This window comes from Elephantulus edwardii, unplaced genomic scaffold (genome assembly GCF_000299155.1).
Source record: "Elephantulus edwardii isolate Elephantulus edwardi_28Jun2011 unplaced genomic scaffold, EleEdw1.0 scaffold00055, whole genome shotgun sequence".
In the NCBI taxonomy this organism is placed as follows: Eukaryota; Metazoa; Chordata; class Mammalia; order Macroscelidea; family Macroscelididae; genus Elephantulus; species Elephantulus edwardii.
In genome coordinates, this window is record NW_006399805.1 from 9,702,230 (window position 1) to 9,726,810 (window position 24,581).

At 54.1% G+C, this 24,581-nt stretch overlaps 1 protein-coding gene across 2 annotated transcripts in view; it reads right to left on the minus strand.

Moving 5' to 3' along the window:
- The window catches only part of HIPK2 (homeodomain interacting protein kinase 2), a 68,983-nt gene extending 57,966 nt beyond the window's left edge, over window positions 1-11,017 (minus strand). For both annotated transcript variants that reach the window (XM_006887161.1, XM_006887160.1), the window contains exon 1: window positions 9,924-11,017. In XM_006887161.1, coding sequence (XP_006887223.1) covers window positions 9,924-11,005 — 1,082 coding nt within the window. In that variant the 5' untranslated portion in view covers window positions 11,006-11,017. The remainder of the gene's footprint in view (window positions 1-9,923) is intronic.
- Window positions 11,018-24,581: the final 13,564 nt, after the last annotated feature.

Sequence of the window (24,581 nt, forward strand, 5' to 3'; positions counted from 1 at the left end):
GGGACAGGCTGTCTGTCCAGCGTGAGAGGGAATACCTCCACGGGCCCGCCATCCGCAGGTCCTCGGGGGACAGGCTGTCTGTCCAGCGTGAGAGGTAATGCCTCCACAGGGGACAGGCCATCTGTCTGTCCAACACGTGCGTGAGAATACATGGGTCCCTGATCCTTGCTTTGGGTCAGGACCCCATGCACCCGGCTCTGAGGCTAATTGCTGTCGTCTGTGTGCCGTGAACTGGCTCCCATGGGGATTGTCACTGGCTGTCAGAAGTCCGGCCCCGGCTGGAGTCCACTCCATGGTGACATCCCCACCGCGGCTTTTGCTTGTGGGTCCCAGATGCTGGGACACTGAGCTTTGTACGTGGAGTGCTGAAACACCACGGGACCAGGTCACGTTCACATCTCTATTTCTGGGAGAGCTGACACTGAGAAGTGAGAACACGCCTCCCGTCAGGAAGGTGCAGGAGGGCAGTCAGACGGGCCCTCTGCGCAGCCTGAAGGCTGAACTGGGCCAGCGTCTTCGCACACACCGCACGGCCACTTGGAAATACAGCTGAAACTTCTCACAGGTTCGGTCGTGGGCTTTTAACCCTCTCTGCCTTGGCTGGCTTTGAGTGAGGACAGGGAAGCTCCCTTGCTGGGTGGGCCTCCTTGATTTGTCTTTGCGAGCAGCTCTGAAATGCCATGTACTTGGCTGGAACACTAGGGGCTTTTAATGGCACAGCGATGAAAGTACTGAGCTGCTAACCAAAAGGCTGGTGGTTCAAATCTCCCAGCTACTTTAAGGGAGACAGATGAGCAGTGGGTCCCCATCAAGACCTACAGCCTCGGGCACCCTCTGGAGGAGTTCCCTGCTGTCCTGCAGGGCTACCAGGAGTCAGAACTGAAGCACACCGAGTGCGGCTCAAGGAAAGCCCACACGTGTTAGACCTGCTCCACAGGGCTCGCAACGGCTGGCTGTAGTTAGCCAGCCCTTTCTTCCAAGGTGCCTCCAAAGGATGCAGGAACTGCCTGCATTCCCAGGGGCTGACTGCACGCCACGGTCACACGCCTTCTGTCTTCTACTTTGTGCTGGGGACCAGAAGGGGCTATCATGGCTTGTTCTAGTTCTAACCAGAGTAATAAAAATGTTTTCAGTAAGGTGTTCAAAGGGGAAAGGTTCAGTAATTTGGAAATGTATTCACCTGGGATATCTTTACTCTCCAGTACTGCAAAACTCCTGAAAAGATTTCTAAAAACTGAGTGGTCTATTCACTGCAAGTCAGTAAGTGGTCATCTGAGCACAGCAACCCAGTGTCCAGCGTGCAGCAGGAAGTCAGTGTCTGTGGTCAGAAGCTGCACGTAGGGGTCATCCCCTCACAAGGCACAGAAGCCATTTGTCCTCGCACGAGAACCACTGGCCCTTCCAAAAGCGAGCTGGGGCAGACCGAGGGGGATGTGGGATGGGACAAAGGACTGAGGGGAGTCTGGGGTTGGAGAAGAGGACTTGAGGGGCTTGGGGGACAAGGGACAACTGAGAGGCAGGCCACACTGAGCTGAGACGAGGGGACAAGGGGGTGGGGACACATGCTGGGTCTGGGTCTAGTGGAGGGTGGGCAGGGGAGGGTTTGAGGCTTCCAGGACCCTGGTGTGGATGTCAGCCTGAGTGGGGTCCCTGGAGCTGTGGGTGCACATCCCCACAGGAGGCACATGGGGGCCATGTGAGCTGTGGAAAGTTTACATTGCTGGGCTGGGGTGTGTGTGAAGTGCTCAGGGCCAAAGCAATATGGAGGGGCGAGAGGAACAGGGGGCTGGAGGGATGTGAGTGGGGCAAGGAGGAATCAGGACTCGGGGTGTATGGACAAGATGGAGCTGGGAGACAGGGAGGCATGGGGGGTGGAGCTACAGGCAGCTCAGACTTGTAGACAAGCGGCCACTGACGGGGCTGGTTAGTGGTCAGTGAGGTGGGACTGAGTGGGCACTGCCCAAAGCGGCCAGAAGGTGGCCCTTAAACATCTACAGGCTCTGGGCCTCGGGCTTCTTCCTGGGGAAGCAGCCAAAAGCCCTGACCTGGGGGAGAGCCTGGCTCTGTGCCCAGCATGTGGCCTGAGGTCACTGTGGGGTCAGTCCTGGAGGCCCACCATTCAGTTGTTTCCCTCACACACAGAAACATTCATCATTCGGTCACCCCAAGACAAGGCATGGGCTCAGGGACAACCAAGTGCCCAGATACAGCGTGTAGGCCCGGGCCCTGGCCACGCAGAACTGAGAAGATGGGCCTGCACTTGGACGGTGTGGTCTCCACGCACGTGACCCCTCGTGTTTCCGGGATGACCGCGCCCCCTCTGTCCCCTGTCTCTAGCGGTCACTGCCCTTAGCTTTTAGAGGACATGTCCATAAACAAAGCGGCAGCATGATAACAGTGTTCGTCAGCAGCGCGGCTGGTCCCCCCCGGCCATCCTGTCACAAGATCAAGAGTGACCCTTCCGGCGCAGTAAACACAGACAGGAATGAGGCACCGCAGCTGCGGGGTTACGTTACAGCAACGTCCTCAGAGACCGTCAGGGCGCACGTCTGACATGTTCTGCTACGTTCGACAAGCTCCAGCCGAACATACGAAATGACTAAGAGGTTCAGGACCGAGTCTCCCCTCCTGGACACAGCCGCACAGCCCTCCTCATCGTGGTCAGGGTCAGCACCTCGGGCGGAGCCCAGGGAACATCAAACACGCTATCTGGGGCCAGGGGCAACTTCTACTCTAGGGGTTCACGCCCTGCACTTTGTCTGCCATAGAAGGTCCTTCCTCGGAGCCAGAGGACAGCTGAGCAGTGGCACCAACCTCCTTCCTGAAGTGCTGGCCAGGGAGAGTGGACACTGTGGTCAGCGTCTCCACAGACGCCTGCCCCCCAAGATGGCACGTCTCAGGTCACTCTGGGCCAGGAGGAGACACAAACAGAGGTGCTGGGGTGCACTCAGTTACCTACCGGCTGCCATAAACACACACCACACGCGTATTCACCTCCCCGTACACATGCTACACACCACACACATACACACACTCAGCCCATCCATTACACACGCCCCTCCACTCACTCCATCCATATGACACACCACAGACACACACACGGACTCACTCCCCACATAATATACACCACACACACGTACTCACCCCCACATAATATACACCACACACACGTACTCACCCCCACATAATATACACCACACACACGTACTCACCCCCACATAATATACACCACACACACGTACTTACCCCCACATAATATACACCACACACACACACACTCACCTCTCACATAATACACCCCACACACACTCACCCCCATACACATGCTACACACCACACACATACACACTCAACCTATCCATTATACACGCCCCTCCACTCCATCCATATGACACACACACGTACTCACTCCCCATACACATAATACACACCACAAACACACACACGTACTCACACACACACACTACACACCACACACACTCACTAGTGACCCAATACATATTACACCATACACCTACACACACTCACCCCATCCGTAATAAACAACACACACACTCTCACCCCATCCATACCACACACTCACACATACCTGCACTACACACACCTACATAACCACATATACACCAGCCCCACTCCATATATTCACATATACAGAGGGCACGTGTACACACTCACCTCCTCCCTCCGCACGCGCTCTCTCTCTCTCGTAGCTCTGAGCTGCACCTGGTGTGGTCCCCTCCATGGCTCTAATTTGGGCTCCGTCTTGGAGTCCGAGTCCCACATGGGAACCCGCTTCCTGCTGCCTCACAGCGTCCAGGAGGGAGCCCCACAGCACACACCCAGCCACCAGGCAGATAAGGCCAGGGTCTCAGGAGGGGCTGGTGGCTGAGGGGGCGAGGAATGCACAGCATCAGTAGCTGACCTGCCTGGGACCTCATGACAGCCCAGAACTGCTGCTCTGATGCCTCTGAGGAGAAAAACCATGCACCTCCCAGACAGAGCGAGAAGTTGCCTGAAGTCACACCGCTGTGAAGCGGCAGAGCTGGAATCCAAGCCCAGGTCCGTCTGCCAGGCAGTCGTGCTGACAGAAAGCATGACAACGATGAGAGCAGCAGCGACGGCAGTAAAAGTCAATCCTGGGACACCTCGCAGGCACCGACGGCTCAGCTCTGCAACAGAGGCCACAGCCCGGCAAACCCCGGGGGCTGTGTGCTCTCCAGCACACGTGGGAGCTCTGTGTACACCGGGCAGCCTCCTCACGCTAACATTTACAGCCCCGGGAGCCCGGCGCAGGGTCGCTGTGAGTCAGAACTGACGCGACAGCAGTGAGCGAGCACGTGAGGGGACTCAGGGGTGAGCGCTCACCAGGTGACAGAGAACTGACGCCTTCGGGCCATGGTGCTGGAGAAGAGCGCTGAACATCCATGGGCGGCCAGAGGACAGACAGACAGGTGTGACTCAGAAAGAGGGAAGCCAGAGTGCTCCTTGGCGAGGGACATCATGCTTGGACAAGTGCAGGGGTGGGGAAGGAAAAGACCACCCTCAACAGGGCGGGACTGTCACAGGGACAGCATCAACAGGCTCAAGTGTGTGAGAGACGAGGCAGATGGCACAGGATAGGACAGCGTCAGGTCTGATCACAGGGTCGCTACGAGTCATAGTCAACTCGACGGCACCAAACCACAGTGTTAGGCGTGCATCACGAGGAAGCGTGAAATGTTCCGAGAAGGTCTAGAATGTGACACAGAGACAAGAAGCGAACACCTGATGCTGGAGAAGTGGGGCCCATGCGACAGGCTTGCTGGAGGCTGAAAGGCCACAAACGTCCAGCTTGTAAAAGCACAACACCTGCAGTGCTGTCAAGCGAGGTCTGATGGACCCACAGCTAGTATTTATTGACAGTCGCTGGGTAGTACAAGCAGGAACAGGCGGAGCTGCTAGCGGGAAGGTGGGAGGTTCAAATGCACCCAGAAGTGCCTTGGAATAAACGCACTGAGATGTAGGGGCACAGTCCACGCGGGCGCACATGAGCCACCCTGCATCGGAGATGACCAGATGGTGGCCAGTGAACAGGTACCGAGTGCCTATCACCTGCCAGACACACGTGGAGCACCTGGGCTTTAATTTTTACTGATAAGTTGCCTGGTTTCTTTTAGATACAATTCTCTTGGTACACATACAACTTGCAAGTATCTTGTCCCCTTCTGTGGGGCCTTTTCACTTGACTGTTTTTGAACTTTTTGTTGTGCTTTGGGTTGAAGTTCATGCGGGAGATGCCTTGCCTTGTGACCAGCCTCCTCCTCTCCAGGAAATGCTGCTTCCTTCGGATCGAAGATGTGCCTCCCCTGTGTGTGACGCCGGGAAGAGGTGGGCAGCGCCACGGGTGGACGGCCCCTCTGGTCTCCTGCGGTGCCGCCAGCACTGTGCTCAGCCCCTCCTCGGGCTGAGAGGTTGTTCTAGGTTCCTGACAAGGTGTAAAACGACATGACAGGTTCTGGCTGATCCCGGGGACTGATGTGCTAGGAACTGAGTCAGCTGTCTTCGCGTTCACACAGTACCCCACAGGTGGGAACTGACATTCTGACAGGTGCCTGTTCTCTGGAGACCGGTGTGGTGAGCCTTAGGATGCAGGCTCAGTGATGGTGCATGGGGGTCCAGGGCAGGGAAGCGTGAGGACACAGGCATAGGTCTGCGGGCACGGCTGTGCGCTGAGCCTTAGTGTACAGGGGGCCCCTGAGACCAGCGGCTCCTCCTCCGTCGGCCCTCCACTTGCAGGCGGGCTGTCCCTCGCCCTCCTGTGCCTGACTCACTCCGTATGGAGCACCTGACCGTTTTGGGGAGTCAGCCGCTGCCCAGTCTGTCCCCACCTCCGACGGCAGATCGCCAGCCCCAAAGGGAGAAGGAGGGGCCCAAACCCCCATCAGCAGCTCTGGTCGGAGCCCAGCACTAGGCCCGTTCTTCAATCTGCAGGCACACAGTGCAGGTCATGGGGCTCCATGACGGACACACGTCCTGCATCTCTGGGGTCAACTCCTGCCTTCTGACTTGCACTGTGGCCATGGACACCAGCCCTGTGACAGACCTTGCCCCACTGCCTTGGGCGTCCAGGTCTGGCCTCACCTGTCCAGTCTAAAGGAGTGGAGAGGGTGGCCCTCCACTGGAAACCAGCCTAGACCCCTGTTCTCCCTCGAGGTGCTCTGTTGAAGAGGGTCCCCCACAGTGGGTGTCACGCTCCTTGACTTCACCCTGCACCTCTCTGACAGACCACCGGCTTCCAGCGGCATCCTGGGTCTTGCTCTCAGGGACACTGTTCTCTCAACTTCCCCTCTGACCTGCCCAGGAAGAGGCCACCCCCGGGCACCTGGGCTGGAGCAGAACCGCTGCAGGGCTTTCCTGGACCGTGATCTTCACAGAAGCAGTTTCTTCGCCCATGGAGTCACTGGGGAGGCTCGAATTGCCAACTGGTTAGCAGCCAAGAGGTACATCACCAGAGGACTGTAGCCCACGACCCAGTTAACTTCACATTACGTCACCTGACGGCTCAAGGTCCTAGAGAGGGACGTGAGGCACAGTGAGGGCGGGCCAGCAGCCGGATGGCAGTGACCACGTCTTCACAGACAGGAGCCACGGCCTTGAAATCTGTCCGCACTTGAAGTGCCTCCCAGGACCAATGTGCTCTCACAACACCCCGATATGAACAAGTAGGAGTTCTGGGGGAGGAGTCTGTAGTACGTCAGGCTGCTAGCCAAAAGGTCAATGGTTCAAACCCACCCACTGCAGTCCAGGAGACAGATGGGCAGTTTTCAGGAGAGTGAACTGACTTGCCGGCAGCATGTGTGGATTTGGTGTGACTGACCCCCTTCTTGCTGTCTTCACGTGAGGAGTGAGGGACAAACTGGGATCCTGCCAGGTCCTGCTGTCCAAGCCTCGCCCAGGATGTCCTACTGTGTCGAGGTTGGTGACATGGTAACTCCATCCACCTGCCAGCACCTGGGTGCTTTCACAGTTCACGAGGGCCCGTTCTGAAAGGTCACTCACACCCCCTTCATAACTGTGCCGTCTCCGCAGTGACTTCATCTCTGACCTGCAAAGCCACACTGAGGTATGAGCCCCATTCCCATGGGTGGCTCCAAGGTCAGGGAACTCGGTTCCAGGCCAAGGTCAGGAGACGATGCCATCCCTGGCCAGAGTGAGCCACCAGGGCTGGTCCTCACCACGTGGACTCCAGATGGGAGCATGTGACAGATGGCTAGGTGTGGACAACGTGAGGGGACACGGAGACTGAGCCGAGGCCTCTGCATGAGATGACAGAAGGGGGACTGAGCCCACACCCTGAGGGGCCTCCAAGCTGCACTCCCGAGAGCAAAGCAGCTGAAGAAAATCACCAGAGCCAGTTCTGCGTCCTGGCCGCCCAGTGAGCCTTGATGGAAGCTCAGGTGTCCACGCTGACACAGGAGAACGGTCCCTGCCCGCCATGTGGCCACTTGTCCAGGCCCCAGGCCAGGGCAGGACCAGCTCTGCAGACTGCTGCTAGTCTCTAGGTCAGGAAGCTGGTGGGGTGGTGGGCTAGGACACATTACGGGCGGGACACGTGCCCCACATGGCCACCCCATGAAGACTGGCTTATAACTGTGCTTCCTGTGGCTTCTAACGGCCCCTTTATAAGAAGATCACCAGGCCCCTCTTCCAAGGTACCTCTGGGTGGACTTGAACCTTTAACCTTGTGAGGTTAGCAGGGAGCACAAGACAAGTTTGTATGGCCTGGGGCAGATGGGTGGGAAACAGCCTTGGACGGCCACCAGAGACAGTGCCCACACCAGTGACCTCTCCCTCACAAGACTCCAGCAGCTTGTTTTCGGGGTGCTGATAACACCGCCTTCTGCTCCCCGGGGCCTCCACCCAGGACGGCCAAGGAAGTGTGTGTCCTTCCCGCTGCGGCTGGGCAATCCAGGAACTGGACTGCTTGAGGGAGGTGGCCGTGGGAGCCTGCACAGCCAGGACAGCCCTACGGCCGATAGTGACCTTCGTGGGAGCACAGTGACCTTCGTGGGAGCACAGCCTCCAGGGCCCCCGAGGCAGGGGGTGGGCACAGAAGCCAGTTTAGGGCCACACTTTATACTGAGGTCTTCCTGGGCAGCAGAGGCCGGGGGGCCTGGAGATGTGCCCTCTCCGGACAGAGTTGGAGGAGAAGGTTCCACCACTCTGGAATGCAGACAGCAGCCACCTGGGCCAACGAAGGCTGACCTCACAGTGACCAGACCTTGGAGTGAGGGGGCCGCCTGTGAGATGAGGAGCCCCTGTGGCACAGTGGTTAAAGCGCTCAGACACCACTCAAAAGGCCAGAGGTACAGCTTCTCGGCTGCGGCCCACGAGGCGGGCTGGACCCACCAGCTACTCTGCTGGATGAAGAGATGTGGCAGTTCACTGTCCCAGAGACTCAGGGACCCTGGGGGCAGTTCCGCTCGTCTAAGGACGGGTCACTGTGAGTGGGAATCAGCTCACTGGCCATGCGCTTTCTGTGAGGTGAGAGAGAGGAGGGCGTGAATGGGCCCTGGACAGAAAAGCTCACTCCACACCTGATGCTTTCCAAGCTGACTCAGTCAGCAGAAGCCTCCTCACGCCCAAGGACCTGACCTCCAGCACAGGACAGACTTGGGGGAGGCGTAGCACTGGGGGGCTGTGTGAGATGGGTCCTGTGGGCTCAAAGCAAGGATGAGTTCACACGGCCTTCAAATCCACCAACCAACCAAAACCCTCGCCTGTGAGTCAATCCTGCCTCCTGGTGACCCTGGAGGACAGGGAAGAACTGCTCCATGGAGTTTCCAAGGACTGCGGGTGGGCTCAAACTGTGGATGACTTTACAGTTAGCCGTCAAACGCCTGGCCCACAGTGCTACGAGGCTTCTGCCTCTTACACTGACCCTGTAAGTCTTTCTACAATTTCCACAGTTGGTGTCTCATGGATGTCAGCGGACACAGGTGAGCAAGAGGTCATGGCCCCTCATTCGGCCAAAGGTGCAAAGTGACATCTAGAACATCAGTGGGATGACCCGCTAACACTGTGAGTAGATTCCGACAGCCACCCTGCAGGCCTGGGCAGAACTGGACTCGACGGTCTCCTGGGCTGGCATTTCTACAGGAGTGGACCACCTCACCCTTCTCTTGTGGGGAACCGGGGGACACGAACCTCCACATTTTATCCAATAGAGCTCTTAGCTCCAGGTGAGAGGTCAGGAAACAAGCTCAGAGAGGATGCACTTTACCCACTTCACACAGCCAGCAAATGAGGCCTCAAAGCAGAGGCCAGCTTCTACTCCGTCCTAGCTGACCTCATGGCCAACGCTGGCCCAGTACACACCCAAAGGTCATGGATGAGTGGACAGGTCTTTAGTATGTCCCCACCAAGGGCACTGTGGTTCATCTGTTGTCCCATCTAAAATTCACAAAGCACTCTCGCAGAGCAAGCTGAGAGGTCTCCCGGGCCAGGGTCTCTCTGTGGGACGGCACCTTTCCCGTGCTGTTAACTAGCTTTGTAAAACTCTGCCCTGCTGTGAAAGCCTCCAGTGTGTGCTCAGTGGTTAAGAATTTGTCTTCACCTCCTCAGCCCAGCATTTAAGACCTTCGATAATGTGCTCCTCCCCATGCCTTCGAGTCCTCCACCCTGGTCAGTGATGACCTCATGGCCAGCCCTCCCTTCGGTCACACAGGCTCCTCCCTTCCCCTTTTCTCCCTGGAAGCTTAAGGCACCAGCCTCTCCCCTGACTCCTAGCGGTCACTCCCACACACTCGGGTCCCCGTCCCTCACCATGTCAAAGCCACTGGAGGCAGTGGCTGCAGGTGTGTGGACTCGTTGCCCTGTGAGGATCCCCGAGGCCCGTTCTTGCTGGATGTCCTCATCCCCAACCGTCTCCGCGGTGGCCTTACCTGTAATATCTGGACTGCAGGTAGGTGGAGCAGACGGCCTTGGACACGTGGCTGGCGGAGCCAAAGTCGATGACCTTGACCCTGTAGGGCTGCCGGGACGGGTCCACCAGCATGATGTTCTCGGGCTTGAGGTCGGCGTGGATGAGGCCCAGGCTCTTGAGCTTCATCAGGGCCGTGGCCACCTGCTGCAGGACCGGGCGGATGTACTTGAGCGGCAGTGGGCTGAACTTGTTCTGCTTCAGGAAGTCGTAGAGGTTCTGCTCCAGCATCTCGAAGACCAAGCACGTGTGGTTCTTGTGCTGGAAGCACTCGTAGGCCCGCACGAAGTTGTAGTCGTCAGCACTCTCGGTGCTCAGCCGGGCCAGGATGCTCACCTCGATCTGGCCCTGGCGCGCGTACGACGGGTGGTTCTTGAGGATCTTGATGGCCACGATCTCGTTGGTGCCCCGCTTCCAGCACTTGACCACTTGCCCGAAGGTGCCGCGGCCCAGGAACTCGAGGACCTCGTAGGTGTTGGTCATGGAGCACAGCACCTCGTGCTGGACCAGCTGGTAGTCGCCCTCGCTGTTGGAGCCGCTGTTCTTGGAGGTGGCGGTGGAGGTGGCGGCAGTGGCGACCGTGGCCCCGCTGGCATTGTTCTGGGTCATGGGCGGGTGCTCTTCGATGATCTGCACGCTGCTCGTGTTCTCCAGCTCCTCGCTCTTACGCTTGAGGCCGCATTTCTGGTAGGTGTCCAGCAGGCTCACGGTGCTCCGACGCATCAGGTTGTGGGGCCCCCCGAGGACCTGCCCGGGGACGGAAGTGCTGCTGGCTGAGGTCACCACGATGTGGCCGGTGCTGCCCGGGAAGATGACAGTCTGGTCGTAAGGGAGGCCGGGGTTTGGGACGGGCAAGGAGACGCTGACGGCGGCGGTGGCTGGCTGGGCCGGTGGCACGTTCTTGCTCTGGCTGTAGACTTTGCTGTGGGAGCCGTAGCCGGTCATGTCCCAGCTGGAACTCGGCTCCACTTTGAGTTTCTTCACGCTACAGAAGGCACTTGACTGGAGGGTGGGCGGGGAGAGAACCTGCACATGTGAGGCCATGCCTGCAAAGACAGGAGAAGAGATGTCAGGGCTTCAGCCACCAGGCGAGCCCTCCAGTCACCAGGCCAGCCCTCCCGCCACCAGGTCGGCCCTCCCGCCACCAGAACAGCCCTTCTGCCACAAGGCTAGTGCAGTGGGCAGCCGGCACGGGGCGAGGGCCTCTGCCTACTCCAAGGCGGGGAGGCCTCTCAGTCTGGGGGATCACACAGCCCCAAGAGTCACTGACTCCACCGGGAGGGTGGAGACTCAGAGGGCAGAGCCAGGAACACAGCAGAGGTCCAGACGCAAAGTCAGTGCGCACCAGGACTCTGCCCATCACTGTAAAACAGCCCTTTGTTTCTAAGGAGCCCCGTGGCATGGATAATGCTCTGGCTGCTAACCAAAAGGTTGGTAGTTCAAATCCACCAGCTGTTCTTTGAAAGAAAGATGAGGCCACCTGCAGCATTGACTCCAACTCCTCGGACACTCTAAAGAGCAGGCCCACTCTGTCCTTCAGGCCACCCTGAGTGGGGACTGACTCACTGGCAGTGGGTTTTTGGCTTTCAGAGCTGTTTGCAGTTTATAGAGAAACAGTGAGGGGGGAGTTCTAGTGGCCTAGTGGCAAGAAGCTGCACTGCAATCCCAGAGGTATGTGGTTCAAATTCACCAGATGCTCTACTAGAGAAAGAGGGGCAATCTCTTCCTGTACCAATCAGATCTGATTTGATGGTACACACAAAAAAATAATAAAATAAAATAAAAAAGAGTATTGCCATAAAACCGTCCTTCCTGCCCACAGGTCCTGTGCAAAGTGGACTGTAAATGGTTGGCCAACACCTGACACACTGTTATCATGAAACCTCCGACCTCACACCAAGGTTCAAGTTCATGGTGCACAGTCTGGGTTTTTGGCCAGAAGACTTCAGAACTGCTTAGCCGTCCTTTAAAATGCTCTGATCTCACCTCCTCCTCATTCCACCACCCCTCAAGTCCCCTCTGAGCCCTGATTGCTAAGATTTTCCTTTCCCTAACATCTCCGGTGGTTGGACTCACATAGTAGTCTTTGTAGACTGGCTCATGCCTTTAGCAACATGCATTTAAGGCGGAGGAGACCTGGCAGCACAGTGCATCGTGCTTGGGCTGCTAACCAAAGGGTCAGCGCTTCAAATCCACCAAGAGCTCTGTGGACCAAAGACGGGCGGTGTCCTCCCAGCGCCTCAGAAACCCAACGGGGCCGACTGCACAGCAGGGGTTCGGGGTTTTTTTGGCACGGGAGCCTTGTCACGGCTTGTCAGTTCATCCCTTTGTATCGCTGCTCAATGCTCCATTGTGTGGACAGACAATCTGTGTTTATATTCAGCCTCTGAAGGATTTCAGGATACACAACTCTCTGGTAACTACGGATTACATCTCAACATCAAGAACACAAAAATCCTCACCACTAGACAGATAAGCAACCTCATAATAGAGAAAAAAAATTTGTCAATGATTTCATCCTACTTGGATCCACCATCAACACCCTTGGTATCAGCAGTCACACTGCTTCAACACCAGCTGCTAACGAATGGTAAACAGTGTGAATCCTTGGGAGAAAGACAGGGCAATCAACATCATCGGCACCAGCAGCCAAGAAAACAAAAGGCAGATTGCACTGGAAAAGTCCGCTGTCAGAGACCGTTCTAAAGTACTGAAGAGCAACAACGTCATCTTAAAGACTAAGGTGTGTCTGATTCAAGCCATAATCTTTTCAATCACTTGCTGCGCACTGAGAACTGGACAGTGCATAAAGATGACAGGAGGAGGACAGAAGAGTACTAAATAGCCGATGGACTGCCAAAGGACCAGGCATGAAACAGGGAGAAAGTGGAGCCTCTGGAGTGCACCTTAGAGGCAAGGCTGGTGGAGCTCTGTCTCACGTGCTGTGGGCATGTTAAAAGGAGAGGCGACCGCCTGGGAAAGGACACCGTGCTTGGGGAGGAGCAGGATCACTGAGTGAGATGGACAAACACCGTGTCTGCTGCAACGGGATCACACAGAGCCAAGATAATAAGGAAGACACAGGATAGGACAGGTTTTAGATCTGTAGTTCACAGGGATGCTATGAGTTGTACCCAACTCAACATCATCTAACAACAACTTTGGTAAAGAGTACAACAGCCCAGAAATCCCTACGGGGCAGCTCTGCTCTGTCCTGTCGGGTCACTATGGGTCAGGGTCAATCGGGAGGCAACAAGTTGGGGGTTTCGGTTTGTTTAAACATTCTGACCGCCTTCTGAGAGGGAGACTGTGTGGCACGATTCACAGACCGATCACATTTTTTCTGCTAAATTCCTACGTCTGTGAATCTCTCCAGAAAGCGCCATTCTTCCACACCCACAACTCATCCCCACTCCGACATCAGAAATCTACAAGACCATCATTCCGGAGCAGCCGCGCAGCCTGGAGTGAGCCCGATAGTGGGAATAAACAAAGTCATCAATAATGCATGAAGGAACAACAGAGAGCAGGCGAGGAGGGTGATCTGCAGGGCCTGGGGTGGAGGCAAACACATCTGAGCCACCAGCAATAAACACCAGCTGACCCACTTCTGGAGAAAAAGCAGCCATGAAACCCTATGGCCAGCAGCTGTGACACCTGCAGGGGCTCGTGGGGGCACTGTCGAAGCTGGTGCAGGTTTGCAGAAACAGACCTTCCACCCAGCAAAGAGGTCAAGGGAGTGGACCTTCCATCCGGAAAGGAGGTCAAGGACAACAGGCCTTTCATCCAGCAAAGAGGTCAAGGGCAGCGGGCCTTTCATCCAGTAAAGAGGTCAAGGGCAGCAGACCTTCTGTCCAGTAAAGAGGTCAAGGATAGCGGGCCTTCTGTCTGACAAAGAAGTCAAGGGCAGTGAGCCTTTGGTTCAGCAGAGGTCAAGGGCAGTGGGCCTTCTGTCCGGCAATGAGGTCAAGGGCAGCAGACCTTCTGTTCAGCAGAGGTCAAGGGCAGTGGGCCTTCTGTCCAGAAAAGAAGTCAAAGGCAGTGGACCTTCCGTCCGGCAGGTCAAGGGCAGCAGACCTTCCATCCAGCAAAGAGGTCAAGGGCAGCGGGCCTTCTGTCTGGCAGAGAGGTGACTACTGCTGAGCCATCCAGTGTCGGTGTCTGACTCTGGACATTACCTCCCTCTCACCACTGCCCTCCATCACTGATCACCTCTTATAGGGCCCTGCTACCAGACCTGGGCTCAGCGGCCACGCTGTTCACCTCTGCTGTCTTCATTTCCAAGCATTCCTGAGTCCATCCCCACTGTCCAGCCTCAGGAAGAGACACTCTTTTCATCATGATTCTCTGGCTCCATCTTTCCTGGCTTCCTCTAGAAGCTTCATTCACTACCTCCTCTCTCACAGTTTTCTCCTAAGCAAGGGAATCTACATTGTTTAAAAAAAGAAAAAGAAACCACTACACCAGTTGCTGCCGAGGGGACTCCCGCTCAGGCGTGACCCTACGTGCCAGTGGTAATTGTTTTGGAAGTGTTCGATTTTTCAGGAAGTACACAGCCAAGCTAATACTGAGAAAAGAACGGGAGTTCAGAGCACTTAACATGCGAAACCTAGACGAGGAGGCTGCGGTACAAACAGAGCAAGAGAGGACTACACAGTCTAAAATTAGGAAGGGAGCGTGTCAGGGTGTATCCTCCCTCCAAACCTATTCAGTCTGTATGCTACGCAAATTAGTCGAGAAGCTGGACTCTGTGAAGAGGAGTATGGCGTCAGGATCAAAGGGAGACTCATCAGTAACCTGTGTTATGTAGATGGCCCAACCTTACTTAAGGTGAGGACCTGAAGCACTTGTCGCAGAGATCAGAGAATACAGCCTTCAGTATGGATTGCATGTCATGTCAAGAAGACAAAGGTTCTCACCACTGGACTGATAACATCATGACTGATGAAGAAAGGCTTGAAACTGTCAACGATTTCACCTTACTTGGCTCCACAATGAACCCTCCTGGTACCAGCAGTCAGGAAATCAGGAGACGTACTGCACTGGGATAAACAGCAAGTAATAACTAAAGAATACAGTGTAACTAAGCAAGTAAGCACTGCACAGAGAGCAATAACTCAAGACGGTAGAAGGATCGATGCTTTTGAGTTGTGGTGCTGGGGAAGAGTGCTGGACATACTGTGGACTGCCGGGAGAACAGGTCTGTCCTGGAGAGGGTGAAACCAGGCTGCTCCCTGGAGTCAAGGATTTTGAGGCTCTGTCTCATACTTCGGGCATGTGGACTAAGGTGCATCTGATTCAGGCCATTTTCTTTCCAATCACTTGATATGCATTTGAGAGCTGAACAATGAATAAGGATGACAGAAGAATTGATGCCTTTGTGCTGTGGTGCTGGAGAAGTGTTAAACAGCCCATGAATGGCCAAAAGAACAAAACAAGTCTTGGAGAGGGTGCAGCCAGAGTGCTCTTTGGAGGCAAGGATGAAGAGGCTTCACCTCACACACACTCTGGGCATGTTGTCAGGAGGGGCTATTCCTTGGAGAAGGACATGATGCTCAGAAAGGTAGAGGGCTGGCGAAGGGGAGGAAGACCCTCGATCAGGTGGACTGACACAGTGACTGCCGCAATGGACTCTAATGTGTCAGGAAGTGTGAGGATGGCACAGGATAGGACAGGGTTCCGATCTGTTGTTCACGGCGTTGCTACGGTTTGTACTCGACTCAATGGCACCTAATGACAACAACAGCAGAGAGCCAAGCCTTTCTTCTGAGGTGTTTTTGGGGAGCCTTGAACCACCAACTTCTCAGTTAGCAGCCAAGACCATTAACAAGGATGCCATCCATGTCCTCAGATCCAAAACTACTACCACTGAGTTGCTTCTGAGTTGCTGTTGTTACATGTCCTTGATTCAGAAGACACAGCTGACCTCCAGCAGGTTGTCAGAAGCTGTAAATCTCACCCAAGGAGACTGCTTATCTTTTCCCTCTGAGCAGCTAGTGGATTTCTCCCCCATAATTGTGCATGTTAATCAGTGATGATTTCACCCACAAAGGCTAAACCAAAAAATGATAAACACAGCTCTTCTTTCAGTAGGATAATGTCAGTACTCCCACAGACCGAAGCACTGTGCAGCTAGTGGATTTGAACCACGTGCCTCAGGGGTGGCTATGCTGCTTCTTACCACCAGTCCACCAGAGCTAGAGCGATCCTCTATTGTTGCGGTGAGGTGCTATCAAGTTGGTTCTGCCTCCGTGACCCACATGCACGTGAACGACACCCTGCGTGGTTTAGCCCCTCCTCACAACAGAGCCACAGCCAAGTTCACTGCTGCAGACACTGCACCAGCCTGTCTCAGTGAGGGGCTTCCTCTGCCTTGCTGATCTCTGCTTTCCAGGTCTAACATCCTGCTTCAGTGAGGCCCTATCCAAAACCAGAACCAAGCTCAGTTCCGATGCAATGACCCTGCAGGGCCCAGTCCTACAGCCCTTTGAGTTCTTCCAAAGAAGTAAATCTTTATGAAAGCAGACTGCCCCCTTTTACTCCTGAGGAGAGCCTGGTGGATTTGAACTGCTGACCTTTTGGTGAGCAGCCTAACACATAATTCCCTGTGTCATCAGGGCTTCTCTATTAGTAGTTGGTAAATCTGTGGTGAGGGAACAAAACGACTGGTCTCCTGCCCAGCACATGTGGACACACTGCCCCCAACCTAGAGGGCAGAGCAGCAGCCACGGTGCCCCTCGCTCCGCTTTCACCTGCTTCCCGTCTCTGAGCGTTCCTTCTCTTCTCTCCCACGCCCTCTCACTCTGCAGCCCACCCTGCGGTTCACACACACACACACACACACACACACAGCCAGCCTGGGTTCTTGCAGGCCAAGCCCTCCCCCCACCCCCCGACCCCAGGACCAAATCAGCCGCCACCCAGTCATGCTGGCTCACACCGGCCCCGTGTTATACAGCAGGAACCGTTCCACACGGGTTTCCTGGAGGTCAGCTTGATGGAAGCAGACTGCCGGGTGTCCCTTCCATGGAGCTGATGGGTGGGTTTGAACCACCAACCTTTAGGTTAGCAGTGGATGTGAACCCTTTCTGCCAGGTGGGGTCCTTTCTCAAAGCAAGTGACTTCCTGACTGCCTAATCCAGGGCCCTTTCCAGCCCCTCTGACCTCCGATATGGCATCTGATGCTGCTGACCTCGACTTCCTTCTTGGACTATCTTCTCACTGTGGGCTCTGGTGACTACACCCTCTCCCCTGGTCAACACGCTGCCACTCCCAGCTCAGCGAGGGTTCTCTCTGGAAGACTCTATCCGTCCACCCAGGCTAAGCTGTCACCTCTTCAGGCGGCCCCCACAGTTGTCACCAACAGCCCTTCCTCACACGTGCACTTGCCAGGTCTCTGTCTCCGGCCCTGTATCAAACACAAGCCTCCAAAGCAGAAGCCTACCTTTTCTGAAAAATCCAGCCCCTCCCCCTGATCCTAACACGTCCACTTGTGGCCACGTGACACTAGGCTAGCTCCCTAGTTCCCAAACCACAGTTAGCTTGGATTCTTCTTGTCTCCATGGACGGGAAGATGCTAAGTCTCGAATCCTTTCCAAACCTCCCCTGCGCCCACTTCTGTTATTTCTGTTCTAACATCACTCACTCCCAGACCTGAAGCAGCGGTCACTCTCGAACAGCACGTGAGCGAACAGTCTGGTCTGCTGGGCACCCTGGTCTCCACGCATCGTGGGTGAGGAGAGGGGCTGCTCACCCCAAGACCCACCAGCTGCTTTTTTGGGAGAAAGATGCAGCACCCGCTTCAGTAAAGATGTTGTTCCTGTTAGGTGCTGTGGAGTCTGACTCCTGGTAACCCCACGAACAACTGATCCGAACCCCGTCCTCCCTGGAGCTGTCCTCATCACAGGGACCACAGCCTTGAGAACAGAAAGGGTCGGTTCCGCTGGGCCTCACACGGTCCGAATAGACCCAAAGGACTGCTTTAGTTTTGGTGGTTGTTCAGTCAACCTCAGCTCACTTTACCCTCTAACCTGCTGTGTTCAACCACCCCTGAAACCTCTCTGACCACGTTCTGCCTCTGTCCCAACACTTTCAGGGATGCCCTAGTGTCTGGAGGAAGCTGAGAGAACCCTCAACAGAGCTTCTTCATGTCAGGATCCCAACTTCAAAGGCTTCATCTCCAGATGGAATGCTCTGATGGTCTACTCACTGTTTCTGGAAAGTCTCCCCTTCCAGTCCCATCCTCTAGTACCCGCCCCATGAGCTATGGCTTCACCACTTCCTCAACTTACCCGGAGCCTGCCTCCCTAAGATCTCGCCTCTGACCAGGACACTGACCCCAGGGGCACACCTCATCGTCATTCCCACAGCACTGCCTGTGGCCACACGCTGTCTCCCGCATCAGGTCTCCTGCACTGCTGACCTCACTGTTTGAGTTCTTTGACTTCGTCCACGTTTCAGCCATATTTCCAGAGCCGAGCCAAACACAGACTATGCTTTGAAGGAACCTCGGTAGCAAAGTGGGCTATGCGTGGAGCAATTCCAAAGGTTGGTGGTGTGAATCCACCAGTCACTCCGCCGGAGGAAGATGAGGGGGACCTCTGCTATTTTGGGCTACAGCCTCAGACACATGTGGAGGGCAGCAGGCTATGTTCCGAGAGAAAGGGCTGCAGATTGTGCTTGGTGTGTCTCTTGTCTCCCCAGCACGGAGCCTGGTTATTAGACATGGCAGGGTGCAGGGCTGATGGACGGCAGCCCCGGCTAGCCAGGCCTTCTGACGAGTTCTCAGCTCTGGAGCAATCCCTGGTCATGGGGCTTCGTTCTGCAGATCCAGAAAACACCTGCCAACACTTATTCACCCAAACCACAGCTAGTTAGGACCAAGACAGAGGGTGGGCACTGTTGTCCTGGGTCAGCGTCATGCCTATCTGCACTGCAGCCACCTGGGCCAAGCCGAGACCTGCCCGTTGCACCTGATGTCCAGTCTGCACCCTGAACGCCAACCCCCACCCGAGCACTGTGACCACGGGTTCATGCACCCTCTGCCTGAAAACACCGTGTGATCAGCTTCTCCAAGGTCCACAGCTTCTTCACCTGTTTCCTCCTGCAGCTTGTGTTCAAGCCAAACTGCCCCTAATTCTATAACCACTGCTGTCAAGTTCAACTCAGAGACCCTGGGGACAGAGCAGTCCTGCCCGCTGGGGTGTGACCTTTAGGGAAGTCGATGGCCTCATCTTTCTCTTCAGAGCAGATGATGGATTTGAATTGCTGACCTTCTGGTTAGCTGTTAAGTGCTTAACTTCAGTGACAACAGGACTCCTACTCTAACCCAGAAAAGGGTTATTCCATGTGACTGTTATTAGGCGGGAAGAATTACTGGAGCAGATCAGTGTCAGCAGGCAAGCCAGGCCAGGAGCTGACTGTGGAACAGATCATCAATCCCTCATGTCCCAAGTTAAAACTGAAGCTAAGGAAATGACGCCACAAGAACCAAAACACAACACTAAGTCGATCCCATCTGGATTTAAAGAACATCTCAAAAACAGGCTTGAGGCACCGAGCACTAAAAATCGACCAGCTGAGGGGTGACATCAAGGACATCATCCACAAAGACAGCCAAAGACCAAAGCGGATGTCAGAGAGCCTTTTTAAAACTTCACCACATGGCGAGCTCTGGTGGCCTAGTGGCAAGAAGCTGCACTGCAATCCTAGAAATACGCGGTTCAAATCCACCAGATGCCCTGCTGGAGAAGGAGGGACAATCTCCTCCTGTACCAGTCAGATCTGATTTGACGGTACACACACAGAAAATAATAAAAATAAAGTAAAAAAACAAACAGAAAAAACTTCACCACAGTGACGGGGAGAAAACAGGAAGTGAAGAGGAGATGAACAGAAGATTCCAAAGGGCAGTTTGAAAAGACAAAGCAAAGCAGTATCATGAAAGGTACAAAGAGCTGGAATTAGAAAATCAAAAGGGAAGAATTTGCTCAGCATTTCTCAAAATGGAAGAACCAAAACTCAAATTCAAGCTTCAAGCCGTAATACTGAAGGTTGTTATAGGCAAAATCTTGAATGATCCAGGAAGCATCAAAAGAAGACAGAAGGAATACAGTCACCGAGACAAAAAGAACTGGTTATTCTATAGTCAGCAGTATTAAGGAGGTATCTACGTTATTGTAGACATCACGTGTTGTTGTTGTTGTCTGTGTAGAGTTGGACACGGCTCACTGCTGACGAGGGAGCTTTCAGAGGCTGGACCTCAGATGCGAGGAGACCACACTTCTTCCTTCCAAAGACGTCACGTGTTGTTGTTAGGTGCTGTGGAGTCAAGTACGACTCACAGGGACCCGGTGAGCAACAAACCTGAAGCCTGTCTATCCTGAACCATCCTCATCACCTCTAACACACCTTTGCTGTAGTCACTGTGTCAACCCATCTCGCTGGGAGTCTTTCTCTTTTTCACTGATGCTCCGCCTTCCTGCGCATGACGTCCCTCTCCAAGGAAGAAGCTCTCTCAGCAACACGCCCAGTGGATGAGAGACGAAGCTTCACCGTCTTTGCCTCCCAGCAGCTCTCTGGCCGCACTTTCCCCAAGACCTATCTGTCTGTTCTCTGGCAGTGCACGGGACGTTCAGTGCTCAGCGCTCTTCTCCAGCACCACAACTCAAACGTGTCAATTCCTCCTCTGTCATCCTTAGTCACTGCCCAGGTCTCAGATGCAAACCAGGTGACTGAAAAGACCATGGTCTGTATCAAGCACACCTTAGTCTTCAAGCTGATATCATTGCTCTTATATATTTTGGAGAGGTGAACTTGCCCAATGCAATTGGGGCTGAGTTACTGGGGGGAAGTGGTCACTTCTAGGTTAGACATCACATATGACATAAAAATGACCGCTTCTCTGCCTCTCAGTAACTCAGCCCCAAGTTTCCCTCACCCTGGGTATACGTCTTGGCCTGACCCTCACCCATACTTGTGGGTGGTCTACAAGGAGGAAGCCTCACTAGATTCCTGGTTCTAGAAAGAGCCCGGGGCAGGCTGGGCCAGAGAGTGGAATTTTACCGGGGAGGAGGGCGCCTCGTGACTTATTTGTTATTGGGATGGCAGCCGGGGTCATAAAACTGTGGCAACCGTACTGGCTGCCTCTGGTCACAGATGCCCATGAGCAGAAGAGCCCCACACGGCTGGGGACGCCGTGTCTCTGCAGGCCTCTCGCGTGGCCACTGCAGCTCCTCTGTAAGGTCACGGCCACGACTCTGAGAACGGACCTGGCACCAGAGCAGCCCTGTTGTCCGTGCTGTCGTGGGAGCCTGGCTGCTCGGGGAGGCACATCACTCTAAGAGAACCAGCAAAGAGAGTCTTTCATCGTAATAATTCAAACACCAAAGCTCCCAAATCCCCAAGACAGCTTCACCAGGAGTAAAACGCTGCTGCTGGCCGTGTAGCTGGATCGTAAAATGACCTTAAGCCAGAAGCAAGCTTCCTGCTGGACACTGCTCCCGGGGAGGACTCCCTGTGAAAACATTTGTGAGGATTTAGCTCTCGATAAACATTCCTGCAACCTTTCACCACTATGTTTACTCAGATCCCCAGTGGGGGTGGGGTGCCCTATGTCGAAACCCACATTTTCCCTCCACAGGAAGAGCCCCGTCCTTCTTCCAGCCCGACCCCCAGGCCCTCAAGGCCGCTTCCGCTGTGGTCACCGGTCTGCTTGGAAAAGACAGGGGCTTGAGGGGGACTTTCTGTGTAACCTAGAAGAAACGGCAATTGCTTTCTCTAAAAAAACAAAACCAATTTTTTTGTTTTACTGCCATTACGGTGAGTGTGTACAGCACTGGCTGTCATCTACACAGATCCTGTTTTAGACACTGAGCGTTTGAAAGTCCTCTCTTCCCTTCCTATTTGGCCCTTGTAAGAGACTGAAGGGGTCCTGCTGGCACAGCGGATCAAGCACTGCTCTGGTAACGGGAAGGTGAGCAGTTCAAATCTACCAACTGCTATGTGGGAGGAAGACATGGTCTTCAGTGAAGACTCACAGCCTTGGAAAACCAACTCGGGACAGTTCTACTCTGTCCTGTGGACAGGGGTCAACAGGAGGCAGGACTGACCGGTAAGAATGCGGACACTGGGAACTTGAGGAGTCTATGATACGTATGGTGTAATAGTGAGGAGGGGATGCAGAGCCCTTGAGGGATCCCGGAAATCAGGGCAAGATCAGCCCACACCTTTCCACAGAGGTCTGGGCGGTCCACCCATTTAGAAGCTGATGCTACAGGCTTGTTTTTTTAAATTAACGTTTACAGAGACTTAGGGGTTCCAGTCATTCATTGCTGCACTTTTCTCCCTATCCCCCTCCCAATCACTCTTCTCTTTGAAAAGAAAGAAAAACTCTTTCATTGTTATGCAATCCCTACCCCCCAAGTCCACTCCACTATGCAGCCTTCAGTCTGGACTTCTGTAATGACAAGAATACCCATTCAAATGTTCCTTTTAAACAGTTCTCTCCCTCATTTGTTTCAATGCAGAATACATTATTTATCCCATCTTTCTCAGTCTCCCCGCAACCCCAATGTCAGTCCCGTTTTACAACAGTGGCACTATGCAGTATTTGTCCTTTTGTGACTGAGATATTTCACTCAGCATAATGTCCTCCATCGTCATCTATTTTGCATAATATTTCACGAGTTCTTTGTTTTTCAATGCAGCATGGTATTCCATTGTGTGAATATACCAGCGCTTCTCTATCCATTCGTTTGTTGATGGGCACTTGGGTTGTTTCCAACTCTTTGCTATTGTGAACAAAGCCGCAATAAACATGGGTATGCATGATCCTACAGTTTTAACCTTTAAACTGAATGTGATTTCAAGGGATTGTCAAAGCTTCAGAGAAGAGCTACAAGCACCACAACGATACCACTTCACCAGGATGTTGTTATGTGCCATCGAGCAGCCTGTGACTCCCAGTGACCCAACGCACACCAGCTCTGAAACCTGCCCTGTCCTGAGCCGATCTCATCGTCTCCAACACATCCAATCCCATTTCTCTAGTCACTGAGTCAATCCATCTCATCCTGGGTCTTCCTCTCCTGCGCTGTCCCTCCACCCTCCCAAGAATGATGTCCCTCTCCAAGGACTGGTCCCTCCTGGCCACATGCCCAAAGTATGAGACGGAGTCTCAAAATCTTTGCCTCCAGGGAGCATCCTGGTTTCACCCTCTCCAAGACGAACATGTCTGTTCTCCTGGCAGTCCACAGTATGTTCAACACTCTTCCCCAGCACCACAACAAAAGGCATCAATCCTTCTTCTATCACGCTTACTGTCCAGCTCTCAGATGTATAGCAAGTATCTGTGAAGACCATGGCCTGGATCAGGCACACCTTGGTCTCCAGACTGACACTGTTGCTCTCCAGTACTCTAGAGAGGTCCCTGAAAGAAGATATTATTTATTTTGGTTGGTGGAGTTGACATTAATTACCCCTAAGAACCCACTTACCTTATTAAAGAGAAAATAATCAGAAATTCCTTTGTTTTAAAAGGTCCCAATGTTCCCATTTCTATTCACCTGAGGGTGTAACTAGTCCATAGAACCCAGAGGAAATATATCTAAAATGCAGTAGTCATTGTCCCTTCCCCGTCCCCCCGCCATGACCACATCGCTTGGTCCTCTCAGCGTCTCACTTCCCAGGAGCCTCTGGATGCTAAAACATCACAGATGCAAATCAATGTCAGAGTCAGAGTGGAGGAGGAGAGGCATGTGGAAATGACATGCTGGCTAAAACACGAGGCCAGTATATCACATAGTGCACGTAACATAGTCTTCACTGGATGTGACAGATGAAAAACAGCTCTTATAAAACGGACGGCACAGAATACCCCCCAGTTAGAAGAACTGAAGGCCCTCACGTGTAAGACAAATATCCTTGCTGCTGTCCAGTCCGTTCCCACTCCCGGTGGTTTGCAGGACAGAGGAGCTAACCCCACGTTCTTTGATGGCACGCTGGTTAGAGAAGCAGACACCACAGGGGCAGATGGCCGGTCAAGGCACGAGCTCGGGCTTGGCCCCCGAAGGATGTGACCACACACCACGAGGGCTCCTTTATTTGCGACAAGTACCCCCCCCCTTGTTCCCACAGAGACAGAAGATTGCGTGCCTGTGCCCCAAACTCCTCAGGTGACTTGGGACTGAGGGTCCACTCTCTGAGGGTGAGCCTGTGTGCTAAAGACAGTGAAGGCCCTCAGCCCTGGTGGCCGGTGGGTAATGTGTCAATCAAAAGGTTGGCAGTTTGAATCCACCCAAGACTGAAGGGGAAGTTTCTTCTCATAGCATGTCCCAGCCTCAGAAACCCCATGGCAGGCTGCCCTGTGTTGGAACTGACCAGTGGTTATTCAAGTACTCATTTGTCTTATTTTTTTTTTTTAAAAGCATGAACCTAATTCAGCATTTAAAAATGTAGATATCTGTGAATGTTTTTAAACCCTAATTCAGCATTTAAAAATGTAGATATCTGTGGATGTTTTTAAACCCATTACCCAGGGGTGTTGGCTTGGCTGGTCCCATAGCCTCACTACAGGGCAGAGCAAAGCACCCCAAAGGTCCCCCAGGCTGGGCTACATTGC